Source organism: Amblyomma americanum, chromosome 8 (genome assembly GCF_052857255.1).
Source record: "Amblyomma americanum isolate KBUSLIRL-KWMA chromosome 8, ASM5285725v1, whole genome shotgun sequence".
Lineage (NCBI taxonomy): Eukaryota > Metazoa > Arthropoda > Arachnida > Ixodida > Ixodidae > Amblyomma > Amblyomma americanum.
This window is the reverse complement of record NC_135504.1, coordinates 6,084,201-6,106,347: the sequence shown is the minus strand read 5'-3', so window position 1 is coordinate 6,106,347 and position 22,147 is coordinate 6,084,201. Positions and strand designations below refer to the sequence as shown.

The 22,147-nt window shown below is 45.4% G+C and overlaps 1 protein-coding gene across 16 annotated transcripts in view; it reads right to left on the bottom strand.

The window, feature by feature from the left end:
- LOC144100827 (uncharacterized) overlaps positions 1–13,200 on the bottom strand; it is a 60,030-nt gene extending 46,830 nt beyond the window's left edge. For 4 of the 16 annotated variants that reach the window (XM_077633700.1, XM_077633715.1, XM_077633703.1 and 1 more), the window contains exons 1-4: positions 12,960–13,145; positions 5,346–5,706; positions 3,303–3,410; positions 2,358–2,893 (exon numbers count right to left, since the gene is read on the bottom strand). In XM_077633700.1, the coding sequence (XP_077489826.1) occupies positions 2,358–2,893; positions 3,303–3,410; positions 5,346–5,596 (895 nt within the window). In that variant the 5' untranslated portion in view covers positions 5,597–5,706; positions 12,960–13,145. The other 12 variants (XM_077633709.1, XM_077633710.1, XM_077633707.1 and 9 more) reach the window with 10 other exon arrangements.
- Positions 13,201–22,147: the final 8,947 nt, after the last annotated feature.

The window sequence follows — 22,147 nt, the reverse complement described above, 5'->3', positions numbered from 1 at the left end:
CCGGATAATTCGAAGGTTTTCTGCGGTCCCGTATTTTCCAATGTAAATTTAGCCGGATAATTCGAACAGGCGGCCTGCGCCACCCCGGTTAATTCGAAAATTTGGGGTGCTAAGCGGCAATGCCTGACCAATGTTTCGCCGCAAACCCAGCGAAACGATGGCCCTAAAGAGCCGTGAGGCAAAGCCACATAGCAATGGCGATGATTTATAGGCGAAGTGCCCCAGCTGGAGCACTCTCGGCACACAAAAATCGGTCCACAGAGTGCGCCCCGCGGACCGCCGAAATGCGCGCCTGCAGAGGAGAAGACGTGCTTCACTGCAACACGGCGGGCATACGCATTTTTATCACGTGATCTCGCCCCCACTCCATCCCACGCGTGCTTCACCCTCTCTTCGCACAGCGTCAGCGGGAGCACCGCGACAGCTCTTCCTCAGTGCCTCCGACACTGCAAGTACGCCACCACCATCGCCACGCAGGTCTCGCCTGTGCCATTTCTTTGTGTTGTATGCGGCAGTTAGGGGTCGGCTACTGTGCCGTTGTTTTTTTTGGGCTGTGCAAAAGTGCTAGCTTTGTGACCGTACCAGTGAACGAAATGCCAAAGTACAAGACTTTAACGCTGCAGCAGAAGTTCTGCTTGATCCATGAAGCAAGCAAGAACGCTTGTTCCAAGACTGAGTCGGCTAAAAGGCACGGCGTGCCCCTCTCGACGTTGTCCGCAATACTGAGCAACAAGTCAAAGGTACTAGAGGCCTACGGTAAGACATACTCTTCGAAGCGGTCGTGAGTACGGGCTCCCACATTTCAAGATGTGGAATCTGCTCTGCTTCGCTGACTGCAGAAAGCAAATGCAGCCCACTTTCCCGTCAATGGAACGCTACTTCAGGAGAAGGCCAACGACCTAGCTCTACAACTTGGGCATGAAGAATTCAAGTGCAGTAACGGATGGTTTTGCAGTTTTAAAGAACGTAATAATTTGACATTTCTGACCGTCTGTGGTGAGAGCGGCAGCACTAACGAGAGCGTTGTCGAGGATTGGAAAAAGCACACTTTGGCGCTGCTGCTTAGCGAGCACGGTGCAGACGACATTTACAACCTTGACGAGGCTGCGCTTTTTTATAAGATGCTGTCAACAAAAACATTCGCAGTGAAGAATACAGCAATCAAGGGTAGAAAACAGGCCAAGGACAGGATTACTGTGCTGTTCGGAGCGAACATGTGCGGTAAACACAAGCTGCCGCTACTGGTTGTCGGGAAGACGGGGAAGCCTCGCTGCTTCAAAGATGCACGGCTGCCGCCAAAGGATGAACTCATCTACAGGCACAGTAAGAAAGCCTGGGTGACAGGTGCAATATTTGAGTACGTGCAGCAACTTGACCGCAAGTTCACGGCCACAGGCAGGAATGTCTTATTTGTCGTCGACAACTGGCCGGCACATGGCGACATCCCACATCGCCAGGCCATCAGGATGGTATTTTTATCTCCGAACACCACTTCGATCTCATAGCCGATGGACCAAGGCGTCATTCACCACACAAGGAAGATTTATCGGCACCACCTGCTCAAGCACATTCTCCTTTGCTGAGACAATGGCAAGGAGTACTCCATCGACCTCCTCGGAGCCATATGCCTCATGGTGTACGCTTGGAAACGAGTGGAGCCCACATTGATTAGGCAGTGTTTTGAACACGCTGGTTTTTCCAGTGAAAGCACTGTTAATGCCGATGCAGACTACCCATGTACACTTGACGAAGAAGGAGCAGAGTATTGCGACTGCACTAATGCACTCTGCACAGAGGAGGGTGAGTCCAACGCAGTCGGCTTCGCCGAGTATCTGAACTTTGAGAGTGATGAGCAGACAGGATACTCGGTCTTGGAGAGTGAGATTACTGCTGTTACAAACACGCGTGATGACAGCGACGACGACACCGACAAGCCTCCTCGAGCACCTGCTCTCGGTGAAGTTATCGGATCGCTGAACGTTATCCGCAGTTTTGTTGAGTGCCACAGTGGAAGTTCTGAAATGTTTCACCTAGTTGACCAACTCGAGAACATGACCTTCGGAGCTGCAAACTACCGGACGCAGCAAACCAGCATCTCTGATTACTTTCAGTAATTCAAAATATGCCGAATAAAGGTAGCGCGTTCGTGCAACAAATTTTTTTACCTGAGTCGTATTTCTTGGTGTGTTCGGTTAATTCGAAAACCCGCTTAATTCGAAAGTTTCTCGCGGTCCCGATGAGTTCGAATTAACGAGGTTTTACTGCACATGCCCTGCACATGTCCGTTTCCTCTTGCAGACCACACCAAAAAAAAGCAGTCACCCCCCCCACGTCACAAGAACTGGCCACAGACTCACCCTGGTCTGTCAGCTTTGTCACAGCGATCACCAGAACATCATCGCTACTGCTGTTGAAGGACTTCTCGGCAGGCTCCTCTGCAGATTCCTCTGCAGGCTCCTCCACAGTTTCCTCCGCAGGCTCCTCCGCAGGTTCCTCCGCAGGTTCCTCCGCAGGTTCCTCCCTGACCTCCTTGTCTATGTCCTCCGTGCTCACTGTGGAAACATCAAGTGCCTCTGGGCTTTCGGGCTTCTCTGGATCCTCTATGCTCCTGGTGTCTTCATCATTCTTGGCCTCCTCCTCCTCTGGAGCCATCAGCACGCTGTCTTCACTGTCACGTTTTGCCTTCTCGTCAGAGGTCTCCTCCTTTCCACTTTTGTCCCCTGGCTTTTCCTCGGCTTCGGCTTCGTCCCCGTCTTCGCTGCCAGGTGGCGCACTCTCACCAGCCTCTTCCTCGTCTCCAGACGCCTTGTCGGCCTCCGGTGACTTGGGCGATGAGGTGCTAGCTGGCACTTCTTCGCCTCCAGCACTCCCTGCTACTGCAGACTCATTTACCCTGCGTTTTTATAATTAACACGCATTAAACCATGAAAACCTTTCCAGCTCGGAAACCTCTTCCAGAAACGTCCACCAGAAACGCCCACTTTGGTGTTAGAAAGCCACTTCTTCCGGGGCCTATTCAAGTTGCCCGGCCTCGTACGCGCACTACTACATTTGCATCGTCATTCTTTCCACGTTCAGCCACGGAGTGGAACAGCCTTCCACATGACATCGCTGCAATCACCTGTCCTACAACATTTGTGAATTGTTTAGAGACTATATTTAAGAGCGAATAATTTATGTACCTTACGTGTTTTCTTTGTTTATTAAATCTGTTTTATACATGCAACCCAACCCTTATGTAACACCCCCAATCCCGGGGGCCTTTAAGGTAATAAAGTGAAGGAACTTGAGAGTGGGCTTACTTTGGCTTCAATGGCACAGGGACAGCTTGGCCACAGAGTGGCCTGGCTAACATGTGTTGGTCTGCAGCGAGGTGCGGACGGTGACCGATTCTCGCAAGCATTTCACCCCTGAGAAAGAGCACCAGGACATAGAGAAGCTTTCACCCAATTTAAAACTGATGGGTACTCAGAGGCACTGGGGATTGAACCCCGTGCTCCCCGCATGCAAGGCAGATGCTCACACCACTAGTCTACCACTGCAGTCAAGACGATGCTCACTTCCTTACCAGTATAAAGAACGGTAACAATAGTAACCAACTGAAACAATAAAAACCAATACTAACAAAAGCAACAACAGTAACAAACAGTAACCAACAGTAAGCAGGCATGAGGCAGTAATGGGGATATGGGCAATTCAACCATGCCAGCAGTTGAGATGCATGTGCACAATCGCCTTGAACTTGCCAATAGCATAGCGAACACCGACCATGGTCACTACTAATTTCATGCCTTCCCGGTCAGTCAAAAGCAACTTATTGTTACAAAAATATTTGGGGCACTTAAATATATGAGTATTACTGATACAGCAAGCAAACCACTGTTTCAAGTCCCTCCTCCATGCACACGTGCTTGCAGTGGAGAACCTTCCCTTCAGGGAGTTTTCAGGCTCGCCAAAGCTTCACGAGGATGCTCCCAGAATATGATCCAAAATAACAATTTAAAAAAAGTGGTGCCAACAGGCCAAGAATTTTAACAACCCTGAATAAGAAACGTCAAGAGCTGGGGAGCTCTGCTGGAATTTTTTTTAAAACACCAGCCAGAATTTCATGCTGCACAGCACTGGTAGACAACGAACGCAAACAGGGCGGAGACAACTGTGCCGACTTGTCTGTCTCTTGCCCCTTGTATATTTTCTAGCAGCTTTGGGTTTAGGTTTAGGTTTATAAGGGTTAAATAACGTCCCAAAGCAACTCAGGCTATGAGAGACGCCTCTGCCACCTTTGCACACCATGAAATGATTTAAACTGACCAACTAGCTCAAGAGTACACTTGAATTAACAAGATGCTATAGAGCACCTAGCAACTCAACCAGGCACGAAAGGCATAGAAGCGAATACAGCCATCTATCTGTTAACAGTTGGTGCACAAAAAGCCGTTTGAATTATCGCAATCCCAACTGCAGAGTGGTCCTAAAATTTGCCATAACATAAACTCAAAGTAGCTTGTGATACAGGCGACCTGTATTGAAAATGCAGTCTCCACTCATACTCGTGTAAAGAACCACTGCATAAGCATTCTTACAATGCCTACCTGCCAACTGGGCAATGCAAAATAAGATAATTTCTTTAATTATGACAGGCAGTCAGGAGGAACAAAAAACTCAGACGGGAATTAACATCAACCACAGCGGTTAGTTACTTTCAAAGTGATATGTTTCACTTGCTGCAATAACTTTTCGGCAAAGGATCGCTTAGAACGTGGTTCCAAATGGTGCTGTTTCACTGAGAGCAAGTTTGGAGGGTCAAATCATGCCTCAAAGGTCTAGACGTCCCTACCTGCAGATTTCAATTTGAGCTCCGTCCTTTTGCAAAGGGCAGGCAGCATGCTTTTTTTTTTTGCAGTGTAGCCACATTAACAAAAGAAATCTTTTCAATGTGATTACAAGCACCAGCAACTACTATCGCCGGCCTCTCCACAGTCCAAAATCGTTAAAATGAGACGGGAGGAAAATAAAAACAATTAGTAAGTCGAAATGAAGTCCCTGACGCATCCCAGCACTAATAACTGAATGACTTACTCAGCATGGTAAAAGAATGCAGCGCGAAAAAAAAACAAGGACGAACAGAAGTGGACAGGACAGGGCGCTGTTCGTCCTTGTTTTTTTCGCGCTGCATTCTTTTACCATGTTCACTGACCAACAAGCCCAAACAGCCGCTTTAGTTCATCAGATTTACTCAGCATAGCCAACCAGAGAGCCAACATTGCTCAACATAGCAGAGCAACACGCATTAGCTGAAAGTGACGCCCTGTAAACTCTTCCAAAAAGATCTGCGGACCACTCACTCCTGGCCTCCAGCGTCTCCAGCATTGTTGCTCCGGTCAGCACCTTCCTCATCATCGACCTTTGCCTCGTCCAGGATTAGGAAGTCGTCCTCAAACTCGCTGGATACGTTAAGACCTTTGGCCTCAATCTCCTCTTCTTCCTCGGTCCGATGCAGAATCCGGTCGACCTCTCCAGTTGGCGAAACCACGCAACCATCGGCGACGGGAACGGCCAACTCGGTAGCAACTTCGCCATCCCCGACACCATCCATGTCTCGGCAGCGCTTGCCACTAGGACGCTGCACACTGTAGTAGTAGTAGCGCTCGACTTATGCAGCCGCAGCGAAGGACGGAGTGTGTGTAGGGCTTCATCGAATGACAACTGTTGAGAAAAAAAAAAAGAAAGCAGAGAGGAGGCATTAAGACAGTGACGTTATCGCAAAAGCAAACAGCACAAAACTTGATTCTGCAATTCATTCATTGAAGCACAGAAAGCCTGGTAGCAATTCCATGTACATGCTCCATCATTTCCTTCACAGTCAAGCATTTTGTAATCATGAAAGCACTGACACAGAGGTGAGAAGGCAGAATAATCTAAGGGGCAATCATGATAAACAAAGTTGAAAATTCATTATTCCTTGTGTGTCATCTGCATACAGAATTTCTGCCAGCCTCTGAGTGCTTCAATAAGTGAATTGTTGCAAGTTGGTGCTAGTCCACTCTGTTTCTTTGCCTCCGCCCGTGTCTTTGTGCTATTTCCTTTGCAATCATGTCTTTCCAAAAAGCTCAAACCACTCTTACTGTGAGGTGATTTCTTGAACAAATTGGAAGGTGCTTCGCACAGAATCAAAGTTGTAAATCGTGGGATTTAACGTCCTGAAGCGACACGCCGGCTATGAGAGACACCATATTGAAGGGCCCCGGATTCATTTAAGACCACCCGGAGTTCTCTAACATACATTGGCATTGCACATCATATAAGCATTTTTGTATTTCACCTTCACTGACATTGGATCATTCCCATGACACTCGGATCAGCAGCCAAATGCCATAACCACTTAGCCACCATGGTGAAAAAGAAGTGAATCATCTCATGAGTTGAAAAATTGTAACCCAATTCAATTTCAGTTACAGATGTCATGCGATGCTGTTGTGAAGTCAAAGGCAACACAAGCCTACCCCCCTGGCACACAAACAAGGTAGGCACAAGCAACACACTACTGATAAAATTAAAATTAAAACTTTCACACTAATAAAACTTTACAACATGACGGCAAAGGAAACACATTCGCATTGAAAAAATACTAAGGCCTGCTCTGCTACAAGTGGAACAGTCTAAAGACAAGAACTGCACAATAAATACAAAACCTTTTCAATTTCATAAAACAGTTTCAGGCTTGAAAGGCATACAAAATTTTTAATAAAGCTATATGAACTATGAGACCCGTAGTTTTGATTGCTACCTAAATGCAAGCACAAATAGCAATTAATTCTCACATTATTAAATTCTACTGTGGTCCAGTCACCAAGAAGGCTTGGACACACATAATGCAATTAACAGCTCCATTCAACTTGACAGGATTAAGCTTCCACTGTGAACGATTATTTACGCTCATTATTTCACTCGATGCCTCTGCAGTTTCCACGATACTCATCAGGTTTTACTTCAGTTTCAGTGCAATATCAGCACCCGTTAAATGCCAGTACTGGCAACAGTGTAATGCATAAAAACATGAGAGATGTGGATGACTCTCCACATGTCTTTCTCTCTGGCAGTAAGCAAACTCGGAACCTTTGGTTACTTGGTCACTGCATTTCTTTTTTTCTTTGCCAATGACAACTGAAACAGAGAGAGAGGGTAAACTCTCTTGCAGTAGTTTTACCCTTGTTGCAGGGAATTACTGACGTTCGCTTAAGGACCAATTACAGTCAGGATTGGTCTGCCGATCGAAGTACTGCAACTACAAGCCAGAGAATTTAATGCTTAGAAAAGTGCCCAGGACATAAAAGTGTAGCTCAAGTTAAAACAGCCTGCATGCTGGAGACAACCAAGACAAACTGGCACATGGACACCAAATATTTGACCCCGTTTCCTCCTTGGGAAAGGTGCGCAAGACCTTTGCACACATTAAGCACCAGATGGAATTCTACGCCTAGTAAACAGTTTACCACTGAACTTTTTTCCACTTGTGTGTTGGATTCCGCTTCAACAACAAACCGGTGGCTATGATGTAAAAAGTTCAGTTCAGGTTGTGCGAGGCATAAAAAATGCAATACCGCAGCGTACCACAGCGGTGGCCAAGTGTTTAAGCACCCGCCTCGCATGCGGGAGGTGCAAGGTTCAATCCCCAGTGCCGCCGGGTACCCACCGGTGATACAATGGGTACAAGCTTTCCCTTGGTCTGGTGCTCGGCTTATTTAGGGTGAAATGCTTGGGAAATGGGTCTTTGGCCCCACCTTGAGAAGTCAGAAATAACTTGTGCCATGGCGCTCTTTGGCCGTAGATGCCCTCGCGCCATAAAAATCCATAATCCAAAAAATGAAATATAATCACTGCTTTATCATTTTAATCCACTCTAACAATTTATTACACCAGCCTGCAGCATGAGCTGGAATGACAACAAACTGCTGTTTCTTCATAGCCGACAGTGACCTGGACTTAAATATTGACATTTGCAGGCACAATTTGACTATTGAAATTGAATTAACATGAAAGGAGAAATTCAGGAATAAATTATTTACCAGGCACAAGTTAATTCCACATGAAAATTTATGTATACTAATTTCTTCTGCATAATTACAAAGAAAGAATATATAACCAAACTTCGGTGTCCATACTCCTTTAACCGTGTAACACCCGAACACTGAAAATGTTGGATAAAGTTCACTGTTCCGGATTTCCCCTTCATTACAAAAATGTAAAACACTGGGCAATTTATTAAGAAAAATAGACTACATCACATTTAATAGGGCTAATTTAAACGATTTCTCAATGACCAAGGACGATCAAGTAGGCACAAATGCACAAGCACATCAAGTAAATCAAGTTCAAAATTCAAACGTCCCCCACCTGCCAATGCAGAATTATGACCACAGAAATAGTAGGCCGTTTCACTATTAGGGTTAGCCCTTGCAGTTTACCGTTCAGTAGGCACATCCTGAACTTCTGGCAGTTGACACTTTTGACCGTGCTGTACTAAATATTTTGGTAAAAGCCTCTTCTACAATTAAGTTGCCAATTCAAGTAGTTCTGCAAGCAGAAGCAAGGCTTATTCAAATTTTTACACTATGTACCGCAGGTGATACAATGGGTATTACATGGCTAGGATATCAAAATTAGGCTGCATTCCAATGTTTCATTTGCCTTTTTTTTTTCTTAAATCTCACAAACAGAATCGGAGTCAGTGTGACACTTGCTCTGCACCCATGACAATTTTTTACCTATGCAAGCCTCGCTGTGCTGCCGTTTCAAAATTTTTGTAAAATATCAAACGGCTTTAACAAGACTCTTGCACAACTTTCTGTATGGGCAAAAATAAATGCCAAATCACTGGTGCATTATGCTCACATGCTGTTCACTACCACCAAATTAGCAACACTACCAAGAGTACTGCACACACATGCACACACACACCGACTTAAGTAGTTCAACTGAACATGTTAAATATTTTGCAGACTCCATATTTTTGCACACTGACAACCACAGATACATAGCCAGAAAAAAATCACTTTTTAATATTTTTGTAGTAAAACGTATTCTTCACCAGCACTGCTGGCACTTTTCAAGAAAACAATTCCCACTTTATAAATATAGTACATAAATATGAGCAATACTACACCAACTTTTAATCATGCTTGTCATTAATAAAATGTAGGAAAAAATTATGTGTGCATAAATATATATGTTCTACTTTTTGAATTCAAGCTTTCATTAAATCAATATTTTCAGTGTTCGCTTCCTTGAAAACACTGGCAATATCAAGTAGATACTGTTCAAGACAAGTGGTGCTCTGTAATGGTAACTAGGCTTAACAGAATAAAAAACATCTTGAGCAATACCAGTTCACAACTTTTCCACTGTTACACCAGTCATACTGCACAACCATGCAACCAGTTTCTCACCTTAAAAATCATAGTAGTCAGCACATCATAAAGTGGGTTGGATTTTAGCCCAACCCATTTTAAAAATTACATGCAATCTCAGTCCATTCTACTGCTGCTAAAATAAAAAAATTCTCACATGGATATTTCAACAGCTGGTGTGAGAGCCAAGCAAAAAGTGAGCTCCCCTATCAACAACTGCACGCCCACACAAAAGCAGCACTTCTTGCTCCATGCAAACAAGCATTTACTTCAAACTAAACCTTTATTAGTGTGGTTAAAAAGAAGTTCTCAAAAAATGCAAACTGTGGGGTTTTTCCCAAACCAACAAGTGAGCTAGCTGTAAGGGGTACGGTAGTTGAAGGTGGCTCTGGATTAATGTAAGGCCACCTGGTGTTCTTAAACTGGCATTGAAAACGCGCACACACAGGCATTTGTGTAATTCCCCTCTATCAACATGTGGCCGCTGCAGCCAGGATTGAGCCCGCAAGGACGAGCCTGTACTATACCCAATACTTCCAGCTAAATTTAAAAATTACAAAAGTTAAGCCATCTAAGTGACATACTTAACAGTACCAACCAAAATGATAAATCTACAATACGATACTAGTGCCTTGCCTTGCTTTAGTTTTTTTTTTCCCTATCCATCCGCATCATAACCCACACGGAACTCGTTTTATGAAAGCTCGATACGCTTTTCCGAACCACACAAAACTAGATACAAGCCATATGCAAGTGAAATTAAACATGCCTAAACTCCAGAATCCTTACTGCAGATTTGTAGTATGACATAGTCATCACTTTTCTTTCTTTCGACTTTTTCCTCTTTGATGTTATGGACTACCCCATCCACTGCTGCTGCATACTATGCACAAACCAAGATCTAAACAACGCTTGTTTATGGTGCTTATAAAGTCTACCTATCTTGAAATTCAAGTAAACTCCAAAGCACAAAATGAAACACTATTTGCAGTGTATGCATGAGGCTCTAGAAACACAAAGTACAAGATTATGAACTATCAAAAAGTGCAATGGCTCGCCTGGAACTTTCCAAACACGGTACCACAGATCAACTATTCAAACCATAAAAGCACGTCTACTGCCAACTCTCTGCAGCTTATGGACTAAGTTCTAACACCACAGGCAACACAAGAGTACAAAATAATAAACCAGGTTTTCCACAACTGTAAGTACATTGGTGAATGACTTGTTCAAATTAAATGCAGGTCAGTGCAAGAATTCCAACCCTTGCTACACCACAGACCTTTTTATTCATTTTTGTACCAGCAACTTCTAAATGTTCTTTAAACAAACTTCTAACCAAAATTCAGAAAACTTCTAAACTGGCAGCTTTGAGAAAGCTGCAGCTGAACTGGATCCTTTACTGAAGCTTGAAAAAGTCCTGAAGAGAAAAATTTGCCAAATATGGTAGTCTGGTGCTCCTTTAGTCAAGTGAGCTGCAATCCTCTAAATAGTACCATTCAGTAGCCTAACAATGTGGCAAGGTTGTCTGAAGCAATGCCTCAACTAGGAGAAATAATGCAATGATGGGCTCTGAACTATTCTAAATCTGATGAATTACAACTCTATACTGTGCACTCACGTCTCAGCAAGAAGTGAACCTTTGAATTTTGCCCCCTCTACTGACCTAGCTAACAAGCCAACAGTGAAACCACCAATCTAAAGCTGGCACAGATCACCTGCTGTAGCCATGCCAACACACTATTATGTAACAGGAATTATGTGGCCTAAAAAAAGCCACTTTAGGTATTACGTTTCTGTGCAAAATCGATATCGCTGTATTACATACTCCACAGCCTGCCCAGTTGTCCCCCCGAATGGAAGCTCTTCGATATTTCGCTTTTTTTAAGTTCTTTTTTTTCTTAATGTACAAAAAAATCCTAGCAAGCAGTCACACTGACGCATCAGTGAATGCATTATTGTCAACACCAAGCCCAAACACAAGCACCAAGGATTCGTGCAAGAGAGCAGGTGGAAGTAGGTCACAACACATAATATACGACACAGTATAAACACACAAGTTTTTGCAGGGATAAGTTAAATACAGAATCTAGAACTGCAATAGTAGTGAGATTTGGCCCATTTGGTGAACATCGTTTCAAATGGGTCCTCTACCATTTATATTTTTTTGTTGTCCTGTTGATTTATTTGAAAAATCCCAAACATTTTGCACTGCCGCAACATGCACCACAATGGTCATGGAAGGTTCCAGTGAATATGTAGCAATAAATAAATTTCAAGCAATGAATGCTAGCCGTCTTTATCTGAACAGTACAGGCTGTTCATGATGTATTACGCATCAATGTAGGTAGCATTAAACTGACTTTTCTGTCAGTGACATGAGAGGACACTGCAACAGTGGTTTCTATGAGCCATAACTGCTAATATGAGTTACTATAATTAGCTTTGTAGCCTCTATTTTTCCTTTCAAGTGCAAGATCACCTACCTATAGCAAAAACCCTAAAGCAATATTTCTAACACGTTAATATTCCCACGTGCACAAAAATAAAACAAGTGCGCGCCGAGCTTCCAAATCTCGCAAAAGCCAACTACTTTATCTCCTGATCAAAAACGATAAACAAATTATCGCTGTACGATAAAAAAAAATGGAGTAGCTATCACTCGCGATTCGGGTCTTGGCCACCTTGTTCGAGACGATGCCACTGACCATGCCACAGGCGTGACGTGCATCAGGACTATGGTCAGGACCGCGGTCAGGACGCATCGCACCACCACTTCAAGTTGAAGGAAGTTGGGGACGAGCCTGCTGAAGACCTCCTCGCCTTCTCGGATGATCATGGAAACAGCGTTCGCGGGCGTCCGGACAGCGCTCAGATTACGATCTTCGCAGAAACGCGCGAAATCGCAAGCTGCTGACCACTCGAGCATCCTCCATGACCATAAGCCCCACCGGTGCTAACGCCCGAATTGTCATTCTCCGGGAGAGCGGCATATTAAAAATTAATTACAAGTGATTCGTTAATAGACTCACACGTCAGTTCCGCACGACAAGTGGGATCAGCAGCCGAATGCCTGCAACAAAAGCAACGGTTTCAACTGAACAGTAACGTGAACGCGAAGACGACAGAGACATCCCGCCGCAACGCAGGTCCACCACCACGACCCCCAGGAATCGACGAAAGCGGCGCCGGCGCTGACCACCGACGAACTCCCATTTCGCGCGGCAGCGGTGAATGCCACACCACCGCTAACGCCATCTAGTTTCAGGGAGGAGCCGAGTCAAGCGAAAACAGCACTCGAGTCTCGCGCACAACGCCGAAACCGTTGAGCATCCGCGACACGCAGCACTGAGGAACACCGACCACTGCCGACACGGTACCCTAGGCGCTTGCTTAGCAAGATTTTAGGCTTAGTTGAAAAAAACCTAGCGGCCTATGCAGGAAACACCATAGCACGCAAACGCGCCGCCGCGTCGCGCTGCTAACAAAACAACAAAAGGCCACCTCAATGATCACACTTGTGAAGCAGCGCGTAAAAAAAAACGTACATACCTCAGCTTCCCGCAGAGTGCACGGGTTCCCGACAGTCCGCTATTCTTGCAAAAGGCGCAATTAACGCAATGTTCGTTACAACGCGATAACGGACAAAGATTCCGCACAGAGGAAACGCTTAGCGCTTAGTTACAAGAGGAGACAACGACTATCCCACAATTCAATGCTCGAAGAGGTCCCGGATGAAGTGCGACCAATCACCGGCTTCAACGCTGTGCGCAGGCGCCGGCCAATCGAATGTCGTCTACGTCATCGCAGGAACCGATGACGATTCCATCAAAGAGGGCCCGTATACCAAAGTGCGCAAAGCTGCTCGGTCGCCAGTTTATATGACATTGTTCCACTACGCACATGTCTCCACTAACTCGCGAGCAAGGCTTTCTCTCTGCTAGGGAGCTGCTAGTCCCCAAATTCGCGTCTTGCGATCTCTTTGTCACCTAGCTGTACTTACATGCTTATCAAATGTTGTTCATGTGCTCAGTCGACTCCCGCTCCGAACTTTTCTGAACAATTGCGTTCACAGGTGCACACTACTCATTCTATATCCGTGCGGGGCACAACCAGCACTAAAAAACTTCCATCAATTGTACACATACACCTAACACTGGTGGAAGACACGGGCATGTCTGATAAGATGCTGAAAACAATATTATTCCCTTCTCCCTACTGCATGCTCCACGCATGAGCAGCATATGCTTTGGGTAGCTCTTCCCGTACATATATATGAGTGAGCCAGCACCAACTCTCCAGGATCATATCCTGCATAACATTTGATATCTTCGTTGCTTCGTTTCCTCTGCGAACAACGAAGCTCGCAAAGCGTCTCGAATATCGAAAACGCGTCATGGAGGTGCTACTTGCTGACGCGTGTAGAGTTGCGGGAGCGGCCTCCCGGACAACCGAACTTGGTCCGCCTACTGCGGTCACGCGACTTTGACGTCACGGCGACTGCGCATGCGTGGGCTCGTTCGCTGTTAAACTGCACAGTCTGGCACAGTCTCGACTGCGTCGGCAGCGCTTGCGACCGGCGCCAACTAACCGCCGCCCAGCGCCATGAGGTATAAAATAACAAAGAGCGTAGAAAAAAAAAAACGGCTCCACGCTGTCTTTTTTTTTTTTTAACTGCACCAGCTGATCAAGCTCGCGCAGCAGCGTTTCATGCGCGTTTAGCTAGCTGGTGAGCACCCGTGCAAAGTTTGCCGCTGCGCATTTTGTTATGTTTTAATGTGAGAGAGGGAGACAGAGAGATAAGTTTCATGAAAAGATTGTCGGCCAGAAAGATGGATATCTGCCCTGCTACTCTGCATTGGGAAAGGGGAAAAGGAAAAAGAAGGTCGTGATGGGTGACTATTTGGTGAGAGTAGAGATGAGAATATGTGCGCGCACGTTTGATGGTGTCACATACGCGAGTCGAGGCCCGTGTCGCAGCTTTCATAAAAGAGCATATTTGAGGCGTTGCGCACCCCACTGCAGCTGATGGCAAAGTGCAGGCTGCATTGGCGTCGGCGAATGCGCGAACGCTCATTCCACACCAACGTTTTGTGGCTCCCTCGCCGATTCATTAAAGCACCGACTGCTCTTCATTGCATTCGTGAACTGCGAAATAACGGACATGGTTCCACCAACATTTAATGTCAGCCATCTTCATACCTCATAACCCACCGATACCAAACCATCATCTCAAGTTCATGATGAACATTCGTTCACATTCTTTCCTAGCCACAAGTTGTAACTGTTGTAAACGTGTTTGGGGTCGTCGCTGGCGATTTGGCTTTGCGCTAATGCTCAAAACGAAGACTACAACACTGACTACATTTACAAAGGTTTCACAGTTTTTCTTAATTATTATTAGAGGAATCGTGTAGCAAAGCTCGGCTAGAAAATATGTTACCTCCTGTTCCAGCCAAGGAGCTATAACTATATAATATAGTGAGCTAGAATACTATATAATCTCCTTCATAGCCAAAATTTCCAAATTTCTACAAAGAAGTCTGTCGACAAACCCGCCACCTATGGGTAATAAAAGACAGCTCTAGAGTGCTAGCAGATGCTAGCGCCATCTCTCCATATTGTCCATGATCTTGTCTTTTTATTTTTTAGAGCAAACTGGCGCAAAAATTACACAACTTTGAAATTTTAAACTAGTCTGTATTTTTTTAATCTTATATTTGTAAAACGCTTTGCAACGTAACGCTTGAAGAGTTATCACAGCTATCACAAATGTCGCTGAAGTCATCCAGAAAAAAATAATACAAAAACAATGGTTGCTACAAAATATTTTTGTCTCACCATGAGTGACAGTTACTTCAACATCCTTTAAATCTGCCTTAAAACACTACAACAAAAGCGCCAGCGTGCAAGTGGAAGAGAAGGAGAAAGCAGAACAGATGTGGCTTTGTTAAAAAACGAAACCGAAACTAATTAAAAAACGTGAAAACGTGCTGAAAAGTACCTCCTTACTATCCTTACTCATAATGGAAATGTACAGCGCAAATACAGACAAGGACACAAGAAAGAATGACATGGAACACACGAGCGCTGACTTGCAACAGGTTTATTTCGAAATTCGGACCAGTATTTATAGCAAAACCAGGCAATCATCACGCATGCGCAGTAGGAGTCAAATGTCTCGAACATAACAGCTCTTTGTTAGAGCAATGGATGACTTGGCCACACAGGACTCCCCAACCGGTCTATCAATTCAGCCTCTACTATCTCTCGAGTTAGTTGGCAACGGTGTTTGGCAATCACAGAACAATCTTTGTACACAGGCCGACACACAAAATCTTCATCAGAATCGCTGTCGTCATTACCGTTCTTACATTTTCTGCAGTGAGCGTCCAGGAACCCTCCTCGCCGTTCAGACACATTATTGCAGTGTTTTCGGAGGCGGTCATTCAAACATCTACCGCTTTGCCCTACATAACTCTTTCCACATTTCAAAGGGATGCTGTAGACGATGGACTGCGTACATTCAACGAACTTAGTTCGGTGCTTCTTTTTGCAGTTCTGATTTTTTGAATCAGTGGGCCTGGACAGTCTGCACAATTTTTGTAGCTTATCGGGTGCAGAGAAAAGAACTTTTACGTTCCCCCGTTCACCGATCTTTTTAAGGCGATGGGAAAGGCCATGAATGTACGGGATCACAGCAATCCGTTTAGTTGAAGGCGTTAGTGACGTACGAGGCTCTGTTGAGCACAGGCGCTTAAGGAGGGTTTCCGCGACACTGATCAAAACATGAGTGGGATACCCCGCTGCTCTGAGACGAAGGATCTGTTCCCTGAAGCTAGCAGCCATTAGCTCAGGACTAGATTTACAAAGCGCATTTTTGAAGCATAGTCTTACAATTCCCCTCTTCACCAATTTGGAATGCGCGGAGCCGAATGGAAGCAGTGGCTTGTTAGCGCGTGGCTCGTACTTCCAGTAAATCTGTGCATTACGAAATAAAAGCCTGACGTCCAGAAATCGAATACTGTCGTCAGAAGGCATCTCATGCATTCTAGAGGCGATAAGCCTGCACGTAAGAAGGTCAGTGTGTTAGTAGCTAGCACTTCAAAAGAGTCCGAACTGCAGTCAAGGAATATTAGAAAATCATCAACATACCTAAAAATTTTGGTTACATTAAAATCTAGTAGGCAGCTACAAAGGGCTCTGTCGCGATGAGCTAAAAATAAATCACTAAGAACCGGGGCGATACAGGAGCCGATACAAATTCCCTCCTTCTGCAGATATATGGATGCCCTTCCCATTGGATAAAAGTTGACCGAAGATAAAAGCTAAGAAGTTCTAAGAAGCCACTGCATGACATTCCTGTTTCATTCATGAAGGCTACGTTTCCGAATATATCAATACAGTCCTGGACACAAGATAGCAAGCCTGACTGTGGCAACGAATAGAAAAGATCCTTTATGTCTACAGAGAACGCCCTGCGGTTCCTATGCGGTGAACACTCGAGGTAATTCAAGACGGCCTCAGAGTTCTTGACTTGGAAATAAGGGTCTTCGATGCGTAAAAGATCAAGCTTTTTCTGAAGAAACATGGCAATGGACTTTTGTCAAGTGCCATTTTCTGAGACAACTGTCCTGAAAGGAGTGTCAACCTTATGTGTTTTTACGCTAAACATGCCCAGTCTGCCATTTTAGTGACACTTACTCAGTTTGGTGGTTCGAAGCCGACCCCGGCGGCCGCGTTTCGCAAAGGCGCCCATGTGCTGTGCGATGTCAGTGCTAGTTAAAAATTTGCCTTTAAGAGCAGGACGCGACAGCGTGTTGCAGCATTGAACTATTTCGGAATCGGCATGTCTAATATTTATTGAATCAATGAAAATTACAACCGGGCGGCTTCATTTTCTTTTCACAACCCCTTTAAGGAAAGGAAACTTGTCTTGATGGACACCCGAACCGCGTCCTTGGGCAAGGAAAATGAATATAAAATATTTTAAGGAAGGGAATTAAAGGATGCCTGTCTCGCATATCTAGGTGGGCACCCGAAAGGGAAGGAAATTGAAATGAAAATTGGTTTTAAGGAAAGGAAATGACGCCTGCCTCACAATTCTTGCTGGACACCCGTACCACGCAGTAAGGGAAGGAAAATCCCTTCCCTTACGGCGCGGTTCAGGTGTCCACCGAGATGCGCCATTTTTCACTCACGACCAAAGACGCCGACGACACCAGCTTTTCTGTGACACGAAAAATCCCCAGGTGGTCGAAATTATTCCCGAGCCCTCCACTACGGCACCTCTTCCTTTCTTTTCTCAGTCCCTCCTCTATCCCTTCCCTTACGGCGCAGTTCAGGTGTCCGCCGAGACGTACTGCATGCGCGTCTTCATGAATCCCGGATCGGAGGCCACTTGAGCACGGTTAATAGAACTTAGGGCTAAATGGTTAGCAGCTTCGTTTTCGGGATTTCTGGGACATGCAGCCGCCAATATCGGCTCCAAGTGGTGGTGCGGGGGTGCAGCGAGCGAGCCAAGTGAATGTCCCATCGCGTATACCGCCCGGCCGACGAATTCTTCGGCACAATGGTTGGTAATTTCGTTTTCCTCACTGCTGAAGTGAGCTGGAACCCATACCCGTTTAATTGGTCTTAAATTCTGCCTCAGTAATTTGAACAGAATTTTGATCGAATGCTGTATCAGTTGCATACGGAGCCTTTCGAAAAGCTCCATATTGCCGTTTTTAGAGTCGCCAATGTGGTTCTGAAATCGCAACTTTAGAAATTTAAATATGACTGGGCCGGCTTCATTCCTGCTGTGACAAGATTATGCCATTCTACTCAAACGAAAACATTGAAAAAAATTTTTTTTTTCTGTTTTCACACATCGACTTTCATTTAGACAGTTAATGGGCACGGGAACAGAAGGCACGCGGTGGCTCGTCGACGCGTGCGTCGTCACGCACCTGATACAAAGGGTACAGCCACAGATCATCATAAACAGTGTGCCGGAGTGCATCCATTTTTCGCAATTGTAAGTATAAAAATAAAGCACCCGCCCTGACGAAAAATTCTGCGAAAAAAAAACAAATTATACACCTGAATATATATAAGCCACTAACGTGCTCAGTTTGAGATGCAAATGTACAAGATATGTTCATGGTAGGAGCCGAGTGTGGAGGAAAAAAAAAAAAAAACTCGGGAGATAGCGTGACGTCACGCGGTCAGCCTTCGCAAGGCTGATAGCCATTCTATTCGCCTTCCAAGTTCCCCGCCGCGGTGACTCAGTAATTAGGGCGCTCGGTTACTGATCCGGGGTTCCCGGGTTCGAACCCGACCGACCGCGGCGGCTGCGTTTCGATGGAGGCGAAACGCTTGCCCGTGTGCTGTGCGATGTCAGTGCACGTTAAAGATCCTTAGGTGGTCGAAATTATACCGGAGTGCTCCGGCACCTCTCTCCTTTCACTCCCTCCTTTATCACTTCCTTTGCGGCGCGGTTCAGGTGTCACCCATATGTCAGATACTGTGCCATTTCCTTTGAAAATTGGTTTTTGGGAAAAGGGAATGGCGCAGTATGTGTCACATCTCGGCGGACACCTGAACCACGCCGTAAGGGAAGGATAAAGGAGGGAGTGAAAGAAGAGGTGCCGTAGCGGAGGGCTCCGGAATAATTTCTACCACCTAGGGATCTTTAACGTGCACTGACATCGCACAGCACACAGGCGCCTATGCGTTTCGCCTCCATCGAAACGCGGCCGCCGCGGTCCTATAGATCGAATAAGCCCGTGTACCTCGTTTTTGCAAAGCAAAATTTCTCTAAAGAATTCACATGTATGATCCATGCGACAAAGTATGCGTTTTTCCCCGATCCCCGAACAGCGGCCGCTACCCGGTACAGACCATGCGAGCGGGAGGGGGGGGGGGGGGGTGATCCAGCCCATCAATCACCTAATTGTAATTGTGACACGCCTTACCCCCTCTCGCCATCCCTCGACTCTGATTAGAGACCTAGGTTGCCCTCTCGCCACCCAACACCTCCCACCCTTTCCTCCTATCCCATGAGTGGAGGGGAATTCTCCACTTTGCCTCCTGCCATCCAAGACACTGCGATAATGGGCATCCTAATGGTAACACGTCATATAACGAACCGAAAGTGAAGCCCAGTGGCCACTTGGCACCGATCGAGTATACCAATTTGTAACGACGAGTACTTCCGTATGACTATTCAACGCAGGGTCTCCCAAGCCTCCCAAGTGGTAAGGTGCTCTAGGCCCCGCGTGGGAGGATCCGCCGGGCAGAGGAAAAGGATATTGAGATGCAGTGGGGCCGTGCGGGGGCCCAAGGACCTGGGTGTGCTAAACTCCCCTGTGTCCATTAAAGTTTTCACCACCACCAACGCAGGGCCCATATGGTGCGTCTCTCTGGACGATTCATCTACTTTGGCGCGACAAAACTTTTGACGTCGGTGCACCCATCTTCGCCGAAACTTCGGTACACAGCCCGCCACACTGCGCTGTGCCTCGAGGGTTGGCACGATCCCCCTGATCTCCATCCTCATAGGTGCACACGGTCCGCTGCGAACATGCTTGGCAACGAAGGAGCAATCCCATTGCCCATGGTACAAAAGCAACTAGGAAGAAGCTGAGATTCCTTGTTTTCGAAGCGTGCAAGTCGCTTTTAAATGGTTTTACAGTGAAAGCAAGATAACTGGTGGTCGTTAAGGGTAACGGACTGGTCTCTAAGAGAAGGCAAGCATAGCAGCTGGTGGGAGGCAGAAAGTTAGATGGGCGGATGAGATTAAGAAGTTTGCGGGGATAAAGTGACCGCAGCTGGCACAGGACGGAGACATATCGGAGAGGCTTGTCCTCCAGTGGGCTAGTCCAGCTGATGACTGCAAAACAGTAGCAGTGTCACAATGCAACAAAGCTATGTCTCCTCCCTCCGGAAGCACCAGCGACACCCTCCCCTTATATTTTATAAGCTTATAAACCAACACTAAGTTTACAAATAAAGTGGGGGTTCGCTGCAGGTTGTTCCGACTGGGAGTGAAAAGTAGGCTTAGCACCCACAGAAACAGATGGAAGCAAAAGTTTTCAAAGCAGTTCTCTGATTTCACAGCGCACCTATGATGTCGTATCTTTATGAAGAACAACCATATGCCCATATAATCCTCGGAACAGGTTCCGAAAGTATGAAGCGTCATTTTGAAGGTGATGTATATCTACGCATGGGAATGACTCCCGATGGGGGATACAGAACGAGAGTGCAGCCCATAGAAACACACGCAAGCAAAACTTTCAGAAATAATTTTCTTTTTTCACAGTACTCAAGGAGGTGGCTGTTTGTTCACAGTTCGCAAGTGCTGTGATGAAGAGTGCGACAAAGTATGCTGCGTCATTTCAAAGCAATCTTTGTAAACGCCATGACAAATGCGTGTTGTGAAAACGGTCATACCCGAAAGATGCTCTATTCGCTAGGTGTTTACCCTAATTGCACAAGCTTCTCGTGTAGTCTGACATGCTGCCTCGTGGGGCTCAAGATGTGGGCAGCGGAAAAATGGTCGTGCATTGGCAAGGTTGACACATTAGGTTATTAGGCGGGCACTCGGTGTGCGTAATGAAGGCTCCCTCAACACACATTGGTGGCATACTGAACACTAGCAAGGTTTTCCTCGGTCAACATGCTGATATGTGCACCTGTCTGCATGAGATAGTTGCGGCCAAGGTCACTTACAGCTGTAGCAAAGAGAGCTGGGACCCCTTTTACATCGTTATAGCAAGGTTCATATTGTTAAATATGCTGGACAACAAATTGATATTTTACATGAACATAAGATCCTAGGAGTAATTTTTTTCATCTCATCTTAGCTGGGATTCGCAAGTCCATAGCCTCTGTAGAAAATTCTCTGGAACAACTGAAGTACTCTCTCGCTGCCGAACACTTCTCCCTACGAAAATAAAGGTGCAAATATATTACGCTCTATTTTCATCTCATTTAAATTACTGTAGCCTTATTTGGCTTACCACAACAAAAACAAACATTCAAAAAATACTTGCACTACAAAAAAAGGCCATTCGCTATATTGCCAATGTTTTGTTCCTACACTCGACCCAAATGCTATTTCCCTCATACAAAATCGTCAGAGCCAATAACATATATGATTTCCGTATTTTGCATTCTTCTTCTCAACTACTGAGCAGAAGAATTTTTTGGTACAAACTGCAAGTCTTATACCCAAAAAAACAGTTATACCTACTTGTAGTACTGAATTATGGCATACTCCGCATTTCCGCACAATCTACAAATTTCAGTCATTGCAGCACAACCTCCCACAAATACTCAATCAACATCAATGTGCCAAGATAATTTCATTTAAACAGCTTCAAGAATCCTTTTCCAAACTATAAGTAGTGGCATTCGTGATATATGTTTGCTTCACTGACCTATTATTTCTCGTACCTGTATGCTATCTTGATTTCAGTTATGATTGTGCAAATCTACAGTTTTATTCAAATATGTATGTATCATGTATCCTTTATTTCTGATAATATTTTGAAACTAAGCTTGTTTGTGTTTTAATACTACTCAAAGTTATTATTGTAGAGTATCTGCTATTCTAGATCTATCCATTGTTTTTCGTAACTATTGTTAATAACTATGTCGGCACTGTCTTGTAGAAGTTGTCTGGGCCATGTCAAGCTGTGATTCACAGCTTTTAGCCCAGATATCCTTCCAAACTTCTGGTAAAATAAAAT